The 12,353-nt window shown below is 39.6% G+C and overlaps 1 protein-coding gene across 2 annotated transcripts in view; it reads right to left on the bottom strand.

Moving 5' to 3' along the window:
* Positions 1-11,858, bottom strand: part of KIAA1429 (KIAA1429 ortholog) — a 51,591-nt gene extending 39,733 nt beyond the window's left edge. For both annotated transcript variants that reach the window (XM_004679724.2, XM_012723050.1), the window contains exons 1-2: positions 11,735-11,858; positions 4,893-5,008 (exon numbers count right to left, since the gene is read on the bottom strand). In XM_004679724.2, coding sequence (XP_004679781.1) covers positions 4,893-5,008; positions 11,735-11,797 — 179 coding nt within the window. In that variant the 5' untranslated portion in view covers positions 11,798-11,858. The remainder of the gene's footprint in view (positions 1-4,892; positions 5,009-11,734) is intronic.
* Between the last annotated feature and the right edge of the window lie 495 nt (positions 11,859-12,353).

Raw genomic sequence — 12,353 nt, 5'->3', positions numbered from 1 at the left:
CTGGGGTACAGGCCAGAGATGCGGAGGGTGAGAGGATTCACCAGAGACAGAGCGGGGAGCAGAACAGGCAGATCGATGAAGTACACTGCTGAGGGGAGAAACGGGCGGGTCAGGAGAGGTCTGCCATGCCATGTGGTCACCTCCAGGGTAGGCGGGGATCGAACTCATTTGGAAGTGGCTTAAGCTTCTTTGTGCTGTGCTTTAACCTGCTGCGCCACCAGGGAGGGCCCAAAACATCAACATATTTTAAAGGAAAATGTTAATCAATTCTGACAGCTGATTTTATAATATTTTATATTATTCCCTTTTACATCAAAGACAATCAAGAGTTAATTAAATTTGATTTCAACTTAATAAGACTATAATAATTTTAGCAATCAAGTCCTAAATTGTGACTTAGAGCTGTATAGCAGCAATTAACGTAAGTATTTTGATTTTGTACACTTTTATAGTTAAGATTAAATCTTAGGGCCTCCTTATTGCAAGGGTTAAAGACAGTGCTCTCAAGCAATCGCCAGCCACCACAACACAAGTCTGATTCCCTGCCAGTCAGGGAGCTGACCCACATGGCACAGAAGACCTCTTCTGTTTCGCCCCCTGCTCCCCTCAGCAGTGTATTTCAGTACATTTGTCTGCTCTGTTCCCCACTCTCTCAGGTGAATCCTCTCACCCTGACCCTGGCACCTCTGGCCTACACCCCAGTTCTTGTACACATAAATAAATCTTTTTTTAAAAAAGATTGAATCTGGCCCTCCCTGGTGGCGCAGCGGGTTAAAGCATAGCACTGAGAATCTAGAGCCGCTTCCGCATGAGTTCAATTCCCGCCTGCCCCGGAGGTGACCACATGGCGCGGCAGACCTCTCCTGACCCGCCCGTTTCTCCCCTCAGCAGTGTACTTCCTCGATCTGCCTGTTCTGTTCCCCGCTCTGTCTCTGGTGAAGCCTCTCACCGCCCCTGAGCCTCTGGCCTGTACCCTAGTTCTGTATGCACAAATAAATAAATCTTTAAAAAAAAAAAAAAAAAAGATTGAATCTTACTTAATTTGCATTAGAATGAAATCTCACTACACTTGATATATATTTCCTTTTAACTAATTCCATTAGGCTCAACCAAATCTTGATTTGTGACACGATATGCTTGGTTATTCACAAAAATTCCAAATGATATAATGTCCAGAAAACTATAAAAACTATAAAAAAGTTAGAAGTGCAAATAGTACAAATCATTTTGAAAGGCAACATGACAATAAAAATCCAGAGATTGAGAAAATAGTCATACTATTAGATGTAGAAGTATTTTTTCCTATGGAAACACTGAGATACAAACAAAAAAAAATTTCCCCAAGAGGATGTTCTGCATATTATTACTTATAATTTGAAAACTAAAACCCCCTAACAATCCCCATCTAAGTAACCAGACAAAATAAATTATAGTACAGTCACTCACTGGAACATGCATGCAACCAATAGAAACCACATTTTCAAATAACACTTAATGGTACAATAGTATCCCTAACACATTAAGTAGAATAAATACACAAAATAGTTCAGGGAGTAGCACAGCACATTTACCTTACCAGAATTCAGCTATGTGCTCAAAAACTACACATTCTCCCTGCTATCCTTCCTCTTCAAGCTATATGCAGACCTCCAATATTTCAAGGAAAGGGAAAAAAGCTGAAATGCAAGTTTTTTACATATGAGGTGCCCAGAGTAATTTTAAGGTGCTGTCACCAAAAAGTGATTTAAAGACTCAATAGTAATTTGCACTAGAAACTTGATGACTCTAAAACCTACCCGCACAAAAGAAACAACATATTCAAAACATAAACTATATACAAACACACAAAATATTAAAAAAAACACAATGCCATCAAATGTTAGGATTCTCTACGAGACAGAGGGAGTACTGGGACCTTAATTTTAATCTATTCATTTATGAGGAAAAAACAGTACTTTAAAATATGCAGCATAGGGCCCTCCCTGGTGGCACAATGGGTTAAAGCACAGCAGTATGACACTAGAAGCAGCCACTCCACGAGTTCAATCCCTGCCCCGGAGGTGGCCCACATGGCACGTCAGACCTCGCCTGGCCCCACCCGCTGCTCCCCTCAGCAGTGTACTTCGTTGGTCTGCCTGTTTTGCACCCCACTCTATCTCTGGTGAGTCCTCTCACCATCCCTGCACCCCAGTTCTGTATGTATAAATAAATGTTTCAATTAAATGTTTCAATTAAAAATATATATATGATATATATATGCAGCATAAATACCATTTGATCTCAACATTACTTTTAACGTTGAAATTTCAAGCTTCCCAATATCTTACATTTATGTAACGACATTAATACTTTATCTTACTGTTTCATAACATTTCAGTTGTATAAAAAATTGTTTCTGATAACTGTAATTATTAACATGAAAACCCGTTCACACTGGCTAAGAAAAGGAGAGAAAAATAAGAGGAATGTGTAACACTACTCTTACCTATTACAACTAATGATAAAAGTAATCTTTGCCTGTTGTGATAGCCAGTCTCCAAGATAGTCCCAAGACCCCACATTTGTGTATATTTCCCTTCCCCACTGTATCAGCTGACTATGGAACTGACACAATATAGTGAAAACCACAGTATATCACCTCTGATAATAAACTGAGCCACTTAGTTCACTTCTTTCTTGGATCACTCACACTGAAAGAATCCCTATTGTCCATATTGTTACATGAGCAACCACATAGAGAATCTCCTGGCCAGGAACTAAAGTCTCCTGTCAACAGTTATGTGAAATGAATTTCAAAATGAATGCTCCAGTCCTAGTCAAAACTTCTGAAACTGCAGCCCAAGCTTATATACTGAGTATAACATCATGAGGAACTTGAACCACCTAAGCATTTCTGGGTTCTTAGTCTCAGAAAAGGTGTGAGATAATAAACATTTACTATTTTAAGTTGTTAGAGTTCCTGTTATTTTGTTATGCAGAAACAGATAACTAATAGACCTTTCTTGACCAAAAGTAATACATTCAAGAAGACTGCTAGATATGCTGTCATTACCCAATCTGTGCCACTTTATAGGAAAAAGAGGAAGAAATTACAGAAAAACAAGAGTTTTTATTTCCATAATAATATGAAAATATGGAAGATACAAAGTCAATTATGATCTCTCATTATAAACATAGTTATTCTTATTGCTTTGTTTGTGTATGTTTTACTTTTCAAGGAACTGCTTTAAAGATTTTATATCTATATTACAAATAACCAACTACTTTTCACAATTATGAAGAAATGAGCTCTTCAGGATTATAATGGACCAGGCGAGAAAATAGTAAGAATAATGAACAGCCATATACCAAAGACATTTTGTGGGAGTGGAGTGGGGAATGGGATCAAAAAGGGGAAGGAGGAGAGGGACATGTACGGGACTATGGTGATGGCACACAGGTGACTCGGTGATGGGAAACCCACGGGGATTACAACTGAGATGAAAAAAAAAAAGTACAAAATGATGTAAAAATAAACTATTATTAAAAAAAAAAAAAGAAATGAGCTCTTAACTTTGAATCTGTACCATACCACTCACCTTTAAGTAGCTTAGCCCTTAATTCTTGCTGTTAACAGAAATAAAACTATCATAACATGAACATAATGAAATGCTACACTGCTACATTAAGAGTAAAACTTGGGCTACAAAATAAAAACTTGCATAGATACACTGTGATATGTATAGTACATGTTTCCATGGCCAAATGTTACCCTATGTTTCTAATTCAGGCAAATCAAGTCAGAAGATGGTTATTCATGGTAAAATTAAGATTGGAGATCTCTGTTCTATGTCAATTTTCAAAATTATCAATAATTCCATTCCAGGGACCATGTATATACATAATGTTTATTTTCCAAGAACCTAAGAATGAGAAAGCATCAAATAACTACTTGATAATCCACTTGATAGTGGCCAATATGAACCTACAAGTTTATAAAAAGATTTGTCAGGTTAAAATCACCAAATCATAAAAATAATACTATAAAGTAATACATTAGAAAATGAGATAATAGGGCCCTCCCTGGTGGCACAGTGTTTTAAAGCACCACACTAAGAAGCTAAAGCCACTGCAGCATGAGTTCAATCCCCAGTCCCAGAGGTGATCTACCTTGCGCAGCAGACCTCTCCTGACCCGGTCGCTGCTCCCCTCAGCAGTGTACTTTATCAATCTGTCTGTTCTGCTCCCCACTCTGTCTCTGGTGAATCCTTTCACCACCCCTACACTTCTGGCCTATACCCCAGCTCTGTAGGCATAAATAAATAAATCTTTAAAAAACAAAAAAAAAGAAGAGGAGAAAATGTAGACAATAGGCCCTCCCTTGTGGTGCAACAGGTTAGGACACAGCACTGCAAGCTGGCCGCAGCCACTTCTGAGTTTGATCCCCAGCCCTGGAGGTAATCCATTCGGTGTGGCAGACCTCTCCTGACCCACCCACTGCTTCCCTCAGCAGTGTACTTTGTCAGTTGGCCCATTTTGCTCCCCACTCTGTCTCTGGTGAAGCCTCTCATCGCCCCTGCCACTCTGGCTTGTGCCCCAGTTCTGTATGCATAAATAAAAATTAACCTTTAAAAGAAAAGAAAATATGATAACAGACATTCTAAATATTCAGACATTCATATTTATTTCCAAGGGAAAAAGTCAGATTAAAAGTACTCCTTCTACTAGATGCTGCTACCCTAGAATATCATAGGAAACAGAAACCTAACTCCATCATTCACAATGTAAGAGAACATAACCATAATGAAATAATTTATTTTTTAACAAACAAAATAGTACCTTATTTTTTATACAGAAGAATGTTTCTAGAAAAATCTTTACCCCATAATACTTTTGAAAGGAAGTTGACTCACCCATAAGCTCTATTGTCTGGCAGGCTGCTATGGGCCCTTACTCCTGGGGGTATGACTCGAACTTCATTGATATACACCACACATGGAAAGCGGACCACATCTATATGAGAACTTTGCTTTAAGGGAGGATAAGGGGAAATAGAAAGACATACTGTAAGCAAAACAATATTCAAAATTTATTCATCTTCAATTTAATTCACATTATTCAGAAAAATCACAATCTTAAAATAAATTAATCATTTTAAGTGCTACAATATGATTTACATTAAAAAATAGGGGCTCTTGGCATCCCTGATGGTGCAAGTGTTAACAAGTCTCAAATCTATCAAGCTAACACCAGTCACTGCAACATAAGTTCTACCCCTGTCAGGGAGGTGACCCACGTGGCACAGCAGACCTCTCCTGTCTCGCCAGCTACTGCCCTCCGCAGTGTATTTCAGTAGATCCACCCGTTCTGCTCCCACTCCATCAATCTCTGACATCCCCCCTCCCCAGCCTATACTCAAGTTGTTCTACATGCAAAAAAAAGAAAAAAAAAACCTAAAAATTTGTCTAGAGAGCTTGGAGTAGGAGTTGTAGAATATTTGTTCTAAAAATTAAAGTTGGGGCCTTCCTTGATGGCACAAGGAGTTAAACGGCAACACCATAAAGCTATCAGCAGCCACTGCAGCACAAGTTCGATCCCAGGCCAGGGAGATGACCCACATGGCAAAGTAGAAAAGCTTAAAACAGAAGTTTACCAATTCTATCCTCTCCATTCTATCCTCTAGTAATTAATGAAATGTATTAGTAGTAGGACTAAATAATGAATCCTTTTTATAAACTGTCCTTCAATATCTAGTTTGTTCTTAAGTAGAAGAGTTTCTCAATGATTTGTCACCATTTTTAGTCTATACTTATATTTATTAAATGTTTATTATATGCCAAGTTATGCGAGGTCTTAAGGATGCAAACAGCAGACATAATTTCTATGTTTAAGGAAGGGATAATCTATTGCAATTGACAAGTAGATAAATTGTTATAAATACAGACTCACACAGGATATTATCAAAAGTCAGAAGGGTACTTACCTAACTCAAATTGTGAGCAAATATTTGGGGATGGGAGAAGAGTATTGTGCAAGGTTTCCCAAATTAGTACCAGAGCTAAGTAAGGCTTCAAGGAAAATGAAATCTGTGGAAGTGAGAACTTTCCAGGAAAAGGAAAAAGCAAGCACAAAAAAGAGTGTAAACGAGAGCTATGAAGGGCCAAGAAGTTGCAAGTATAGTTTACCATGGCTAGAAGATTAAAAAAGGGGGAGGGAAGTAAAACAACATTAACTAAGCACACTTATTAACAGAGTTAAAAGAAGTTATGATTTTCATTCACTGCCAGAAGTCAACTTCAAATCTTCAACTCTGTCTAGCATCTCTCTTGAGTCCCAAACCACTAGAGCCAACTGTCGACTGGACAATTCCACTTGAATGTCTCTTCGGCACCATGAACTCAACATGTCTAAAACTGAACTCTCGTTATTAGCGATGACACCACCATCCCACACAATGGCCTGGTTCCTTCTTATTCTCTTTAACCTTAATCATTCACCCATTCAAACATCAAATTTTGTTGATCAAACCTCTAAATAGCTCTGAAATCAGTGTATTTCCTTCATCCCTGCAGCCACTTCTCTAGTTCTAGACACTACCTAAGAGAGCAAAGAGTCCTGTCACTCTACCCTTTATCTTGAACGAGGACAGCTGGAACAAAAGGGCAGAGCAGATACTGAAGACAGTCACTGGGCCAGAACAGATCTGCTTCTCCAGGACTTCTTGCTCACATTTCAGTTTGGTTGTCCTGAGACATATGTGTGTCCCCTGCTTCTGCTCAGGTACCAGAGGGCTCCCACCTACATCTCTTTTATCAACTTCAGCACTTCAGAGAAGCTAACACAATCCTGCTCTCTTCAGAAATGATGGCAGTTGCCATCTTGACCTTGTAGTACCTTGGAAGGTACATTTTGAACTTTGTTTCTGTCCTCCTCTTGCAGTTTTTTTGGGCCCTGTTCAACCTCTTGCTTATACTTCTTGCCGGAGGTTGCCTTAGATTCATTCTCCTGGCAGCTCTATTCTTGGGCCTTGGCTGTTCCACTCTGAGCCCTTGGATGTCTGCCCATGAAGGAACAGTTGATTTCAGAATTGAGCAGGAATTCAAATTTTGAAATCCTACTCTTTCCTATTCACTTTGAACCTTTCACTGATTAAAAACCCTCTAACATACCAGTTTGATTACATTGTTTTTATGCACACCAGCGGGCACAAACCCTTCAAAGAGCTAACAAGGTTTCCCCCCTTAACAGTTTGGGATCCCTGGGCACACCTCAGGATTGCTAGGTATCACTCATACACTCATTAGTTATAGCAATAGGTTCCAGACTGGTTTTATGTTTCTATCTCCATCTGGTCCATTTAGTTGCAATGTGGGTTCATTCTAGAATGTAAATATATCAATCCCTGTTCTTTACTGTTCCCAAGCCATATTCCTTGGCCTTATCAACAAGTACAGTCTCTTCTTATAATCCCATGTCATGCCCTCACTCAAGATATTGTTTCTGCTCCCACACTCCTCTGCCTCCAACCTTTTAGATGTCAACTTTCTCTGGAAAGCTGAACTACATCAACCTAAAGAGGTGTCTTTCCCTTGAGCTCAAAACCTCTTTTCAACAAAATTGTGACTGCTTTTCTCTCTTCCAGTAGAAGGTACTTCAAGACAACCAAAGCCAAAAATCTCAGTTTACTGTTATAGTCAGTGTATAGCATATCCATTTCAGGAATGAAAAGATTTTAAACAAGTTATTTAAGCTGTATTTTCAGAGAGTTAAACATATTATTAAAGAAGAGGGGCTTAAGGAGACTATAAACCTCAGAAGTAAGTTTGAATATTGGAAATCAAGATTAAGAAAGTAACAGGAATATAAAGAATAGACTGGTCAGATTCCAAGACTCTAAGCCACATTTATCTTCAGACCTTCCAGGTTGCTCAAGGGGTTAAGTCTCAGCACTATAAGCTATCCAGCAGCCACTGCAACAGAGTTTGATCCCTGGCCAAGGAACTGACCAGCATGGCATAGCAGAGCTCTGTCTCACCCGCTGCTCCCCTCACCAGTGTATTTCAGTCAATCCACCCGTTCTGCTCCCCTCTCTGTCTCTGGTGAATCCTCTGGCCTCTCCCAACACCTCTGGCCTGTACCCCAGTTCACCTAGTTCATGTATGAATAAATAATTTTTTTTAAAAAAGATGTATTCATTGTGTGTTTAAAGATCACAGTGTTAACTTTCTCTTCTTATTCTTCTGTTCCTGCAACTATCCTCTCCCTTTACTGTTTTTACACTCTCTAAATAATGAAGTAAGGCTTTCTTATCTACTCCTACCACTTTGTTCAGATGAGTTCCAAAATGGGTTTCTTAAAGAAACTCTAAAATGAAATAACTGTGTTATAACTCTGAAAGTCTGATCTGGAAAGCAGTAAGTAGTTAAAGACGTGCAAAATAAATTAGCCTCAAGAATATCACATCACTGCAAGAAGTCAAAAACCTAAATAAATAAAATTCAACAAATAATACTCTTAAATATTACAGTCAATAAAATGATATTAAATAAAATATTTAGGGAAGAAAAAAGTATGATCAGGAAGGAAGATGAGAGACTGACTTTTTACTGAATACACTTTTGTACTTTTTGAATTCGTACCTCATACATGTTTTATCTAATTAAAAAAAAGATTGTCTTAAAATGAAGCATAATTTTCAAATGGTATATATATGTACTTCCCAATTTATAAAGATTGGGATATATATATACAAAAATATTGTTAGGTGAAAAAAGATATCACAAAACAGTATGGGTACATTTGTGTGGTGATCAGTATATACATTTAAGCATATATAGATATTTGCTAAAGGATTTATTTTTTTCCAGAGGCATGGGGAGCATGGGGGCAGGGTGAAAGGATTCACCAGAGACAGTGGGGAACAGAACAGGTGGACTGAATGAAATATGCTGCTGAAGGGAGCAGCTGGGCAAGACAGGAGGTCTGCTGGACCAGGTGGGTTAGCTCCCTGGCCAGGGATCTAACTCATACCACACTGGTTGGCAATAGCTTGTACATTTTTTTTTCCATCTCAATTGTAATCCCAAAAGGTTTCCCATCACCATGTCACCCGTGTGCCATCACCATAATCCCATGCACTTCCTTCCCCACTCCACCCCCGCAAAATGTCTCTGGTATATGGTTGTTCATTATCTGGTTGGCAATAGCTTGAGAGCACTAAAACTTTAACCCCTGCACCACCAGCAAGGCCCTAAGGAATTTTTTTTTTAATCTATCTTTCCCATCAATTTACAAATTCCTTTGAAAGCAAGAAACAGTAGGTTTTGTTTTTTGGTCCTAATACTTGCACTGCCCCTCCAGGGCTATATACCTAACTTTCAAAAGTACTTTTTATAAGTAAATGTTAAAAACAGCCCCAACTTCTTAGTACAAACTTATATCACTAAATACATCAAAAATGAAAATTATCTTGTTCCCATCAAACCTGCCTCCTGACTTTTCTATTACTATCAATGAGAACTACTACTAGTTCTCTAGTTTCTAAAACAAAAATTCTATCATTAACTAGTCTTTCCCCCTGGGACGATCAATTGTTATCCTGTCAATTCTATATCCTAAGTTTAACTTTTCCCTATCCCATTCTACTTAATCCCAGTGGGACACAGCATGACACAACTTTAGAGCTAGGAAATATGTTTTGGTGATGTTTAACTCAACTCTGTCACTTTAGGAAAGTCTTTCATGCTCCTTTCACTTTTCTATTAAAAGAAAAATCTTTCAAAATTCATGGAATTACTAGAGATAAAGTATTTAATTCACCAAAGTACTGTGCTTTTCACCAAATAAACATTCAAAAGGGCTAAAAAGATGACTGCTCATTTGCTAACCTGACTTGGTTTTTCATTATGTCTCACTATTTCCTCTTGTCTTGCCACATTTAAGTTTTCTGAACCGTTTAGGTATTGTTGCTCAATTAATCAACCTAATATATTTTACAAATCATGTCTACTCAAAAGCTATTCAGTCTATATGCCTTCATTGTACATTCAAGGAACTCCATAATTTGGTTTCAAACTGCCCTTCAGCGTTTTGGCATAGTCTGAAGGTGAAATAGGTGTAATATTTCTTCTTCCACCAATGACCAGCTCTTATGCTTCCTGCCTTTTTAGAAGTTTTCCCTGACAGCCTAAAATGAAGAGTGTTATCTCCTCCTCTGAAATCAGAGCCTTCAGCTGTACCACCAAGGGGAGCTAACTAAATATTGATTGGGGTCCTAATATCAGACATTGGTGAGCATTTTTGGAAACAAAGTGACAAACTCAAAGAAATCCCCATTCGGTCTCACTAATGCAACTCATCACCTCCTACAATGAATCATTATTTTTTGTGAACCCAATACTTGACTATAAAACTTTTTGAGAAAAGGCATGTCCATATTCCAACTGCCCCAGAAGTCCCTAGTCCTCCTTCAAGTCTCAGGTCAAATGTCATCTCTACTTTAGCCTTCCCCCAAAATTGCCAGAAGTATTTACTCTCCTCTTCAATGTTTGTCTAAGAATGAATTAAGAAATACCAGATTCTTAAGTATACAATAATTGAACAAATGCCAATTTTCCTAAACTAATAGTATTTAATCCCTGACAAGTTACTTCTAATCCAACTATTGCCTTCAATATGCATTTTCCAAAACCTAGGTGGAATCACAACGTGTGATAACTGCACAGAGCTAACTCACAAGAAATGAGACTGTAAGTTAATTCAGTGTTAATAAGATGTGCTAAAGTCTCCAAACTTTTGATTTTTACAGACATACATATCATTTGTTAAAATAACTACAAGACCAAGATTGTCACTTCTAACTATCTGAACATTAAGATACAGCCACTATCTACCCAACAGCATCGCTTTCTTGGAAGAAAAAATTATTTCTCTAAACTGATTAACTTACAATGAAAGAGAAGTGTGAACATTGAATTGTTTAATTTCTCTATGAATTTCTCTCATGTTCACTTTTAGGCTTCGGGAAGCCTCCAGATCACTAGTTAGATTCAAACCACGTATTGCAGAACCAGTCGCACGTTCAGGGTCGCTCAAATTAATATAGCAGGATTATTCAACACCCCACCCCTGGTCCTCAAAACGACAATACATCTGTGTTTTCTGGCCACAGTTTGAACTATTATTCGCTTAAGTCTCCCCTCTTCGCCAATACACTCTACGCAAAGGACGTTCCCTGTAAGCACTTCACGTCCTAACGCATGTAACCTTTTCCAAATGCAAGCATTCAAGTTTCAGAGAAAACTGGAGAACATCGAAATCTTAAACCCAAAGGAATCACAGCTTGACAATTAAGTCCCATTAGAAAAAGAGAGACTTAGGAACCAGGAAACCAACGTGGCTGATCCGTCAGCTGCACTGCTGTCAAACACTGCCTGCCCATGACCCCTCCCAAACACCCTCTGAATTAAACCTTGGAATTCTGAACCTTTTCAAGTGAAAATAACAGCAAACGCAAAGCAAGCACGGCGGCTAACTCAACCAAAAACATGGGCACCTAAGGTAAAGTCAGAAAAAAGAGGGGTACCGTCGCCTGCCCTCAGATGCCGTCCCCGCACCCAAACTGGGGGGAGGGGGCGTGTATAAGAGGAATGAAAGAGACAATCAGCAGAAAGTAAAGTCGATGCATGCATAACGATTTTTTGTAAGGGTCCCCAAGTCAAGAAACAAAATGGGAACTTTAAACGGGAAGCCTTACCTCAGCGCTCGGGTGTTTAAAAGTATCTAAAAATAGCAGCTCCATCGCCGAGTCCACCGCCATGTTTGCCGCGGGCGGAGGACGGGGGGAAGACTTCCGGGGCAGACCTCCAAGCCGGGTTACAGTGCCTTGAGAAAGGGAGCGACGACAGCACTTCCGGTGACCACAGCGCTTGCGCCGCCAGTCTCGACCAATCCGGACGCATCTTGCGGCCCGAAAGCCAAGGCCCCGCCTTCTCCAGCGCGGCGGAGGGTGCTCTCCGAGCGTGGAAAAGGGCGGAGGGAGTGCAGGAGGGGACTACGGAGTCGCCAGGGGCCCAAATCTAGTGGTTACCTCGCGTTGCGGAGCCACGAAGGCCTCTGGGAGGTGGAATATTGAGCTGGCTTTGGGGAGCTGGAGAAGGGGTGGAGAACGCTGCCAACTCTGGATGTCCCGCCCAGAGAACCCTCCGCTAACATCTTTTCCGAGGCTGCTAAGGAATAAGTGCAGTGAGCGAAACTGACAAGACATTTTTTTAAAAGAAACTTGTGTCTGGGCCCTCCCTGGTGGCGCAGCGGGTTAAAGCACAGCACTGAGAATCTAAAGCCGCTTCTGCATGAGTTTGATTCCCGCCTGCCCC

Source organism: Condylura cristata, unplaced genomic scaffold (assembly GCF_000260355.1).
Source record: "Condylura cristata isolate star-nosed mole 26May11 unplaced genomic scaffold, ConCri1.0 scaffold00009, whole genome shotgun sequence".
Classification (NCBI taxonomy): Eukaryota; Metazoa; Chordata; class Mammalia; order Eulipotyphla; family Talpidae; genus Condylura; species Condylura cristata.
Note: the sequence above shows the minus strand (reverse complement) of the source record. Positions and strands in the feature narration are given on the sequence as shown.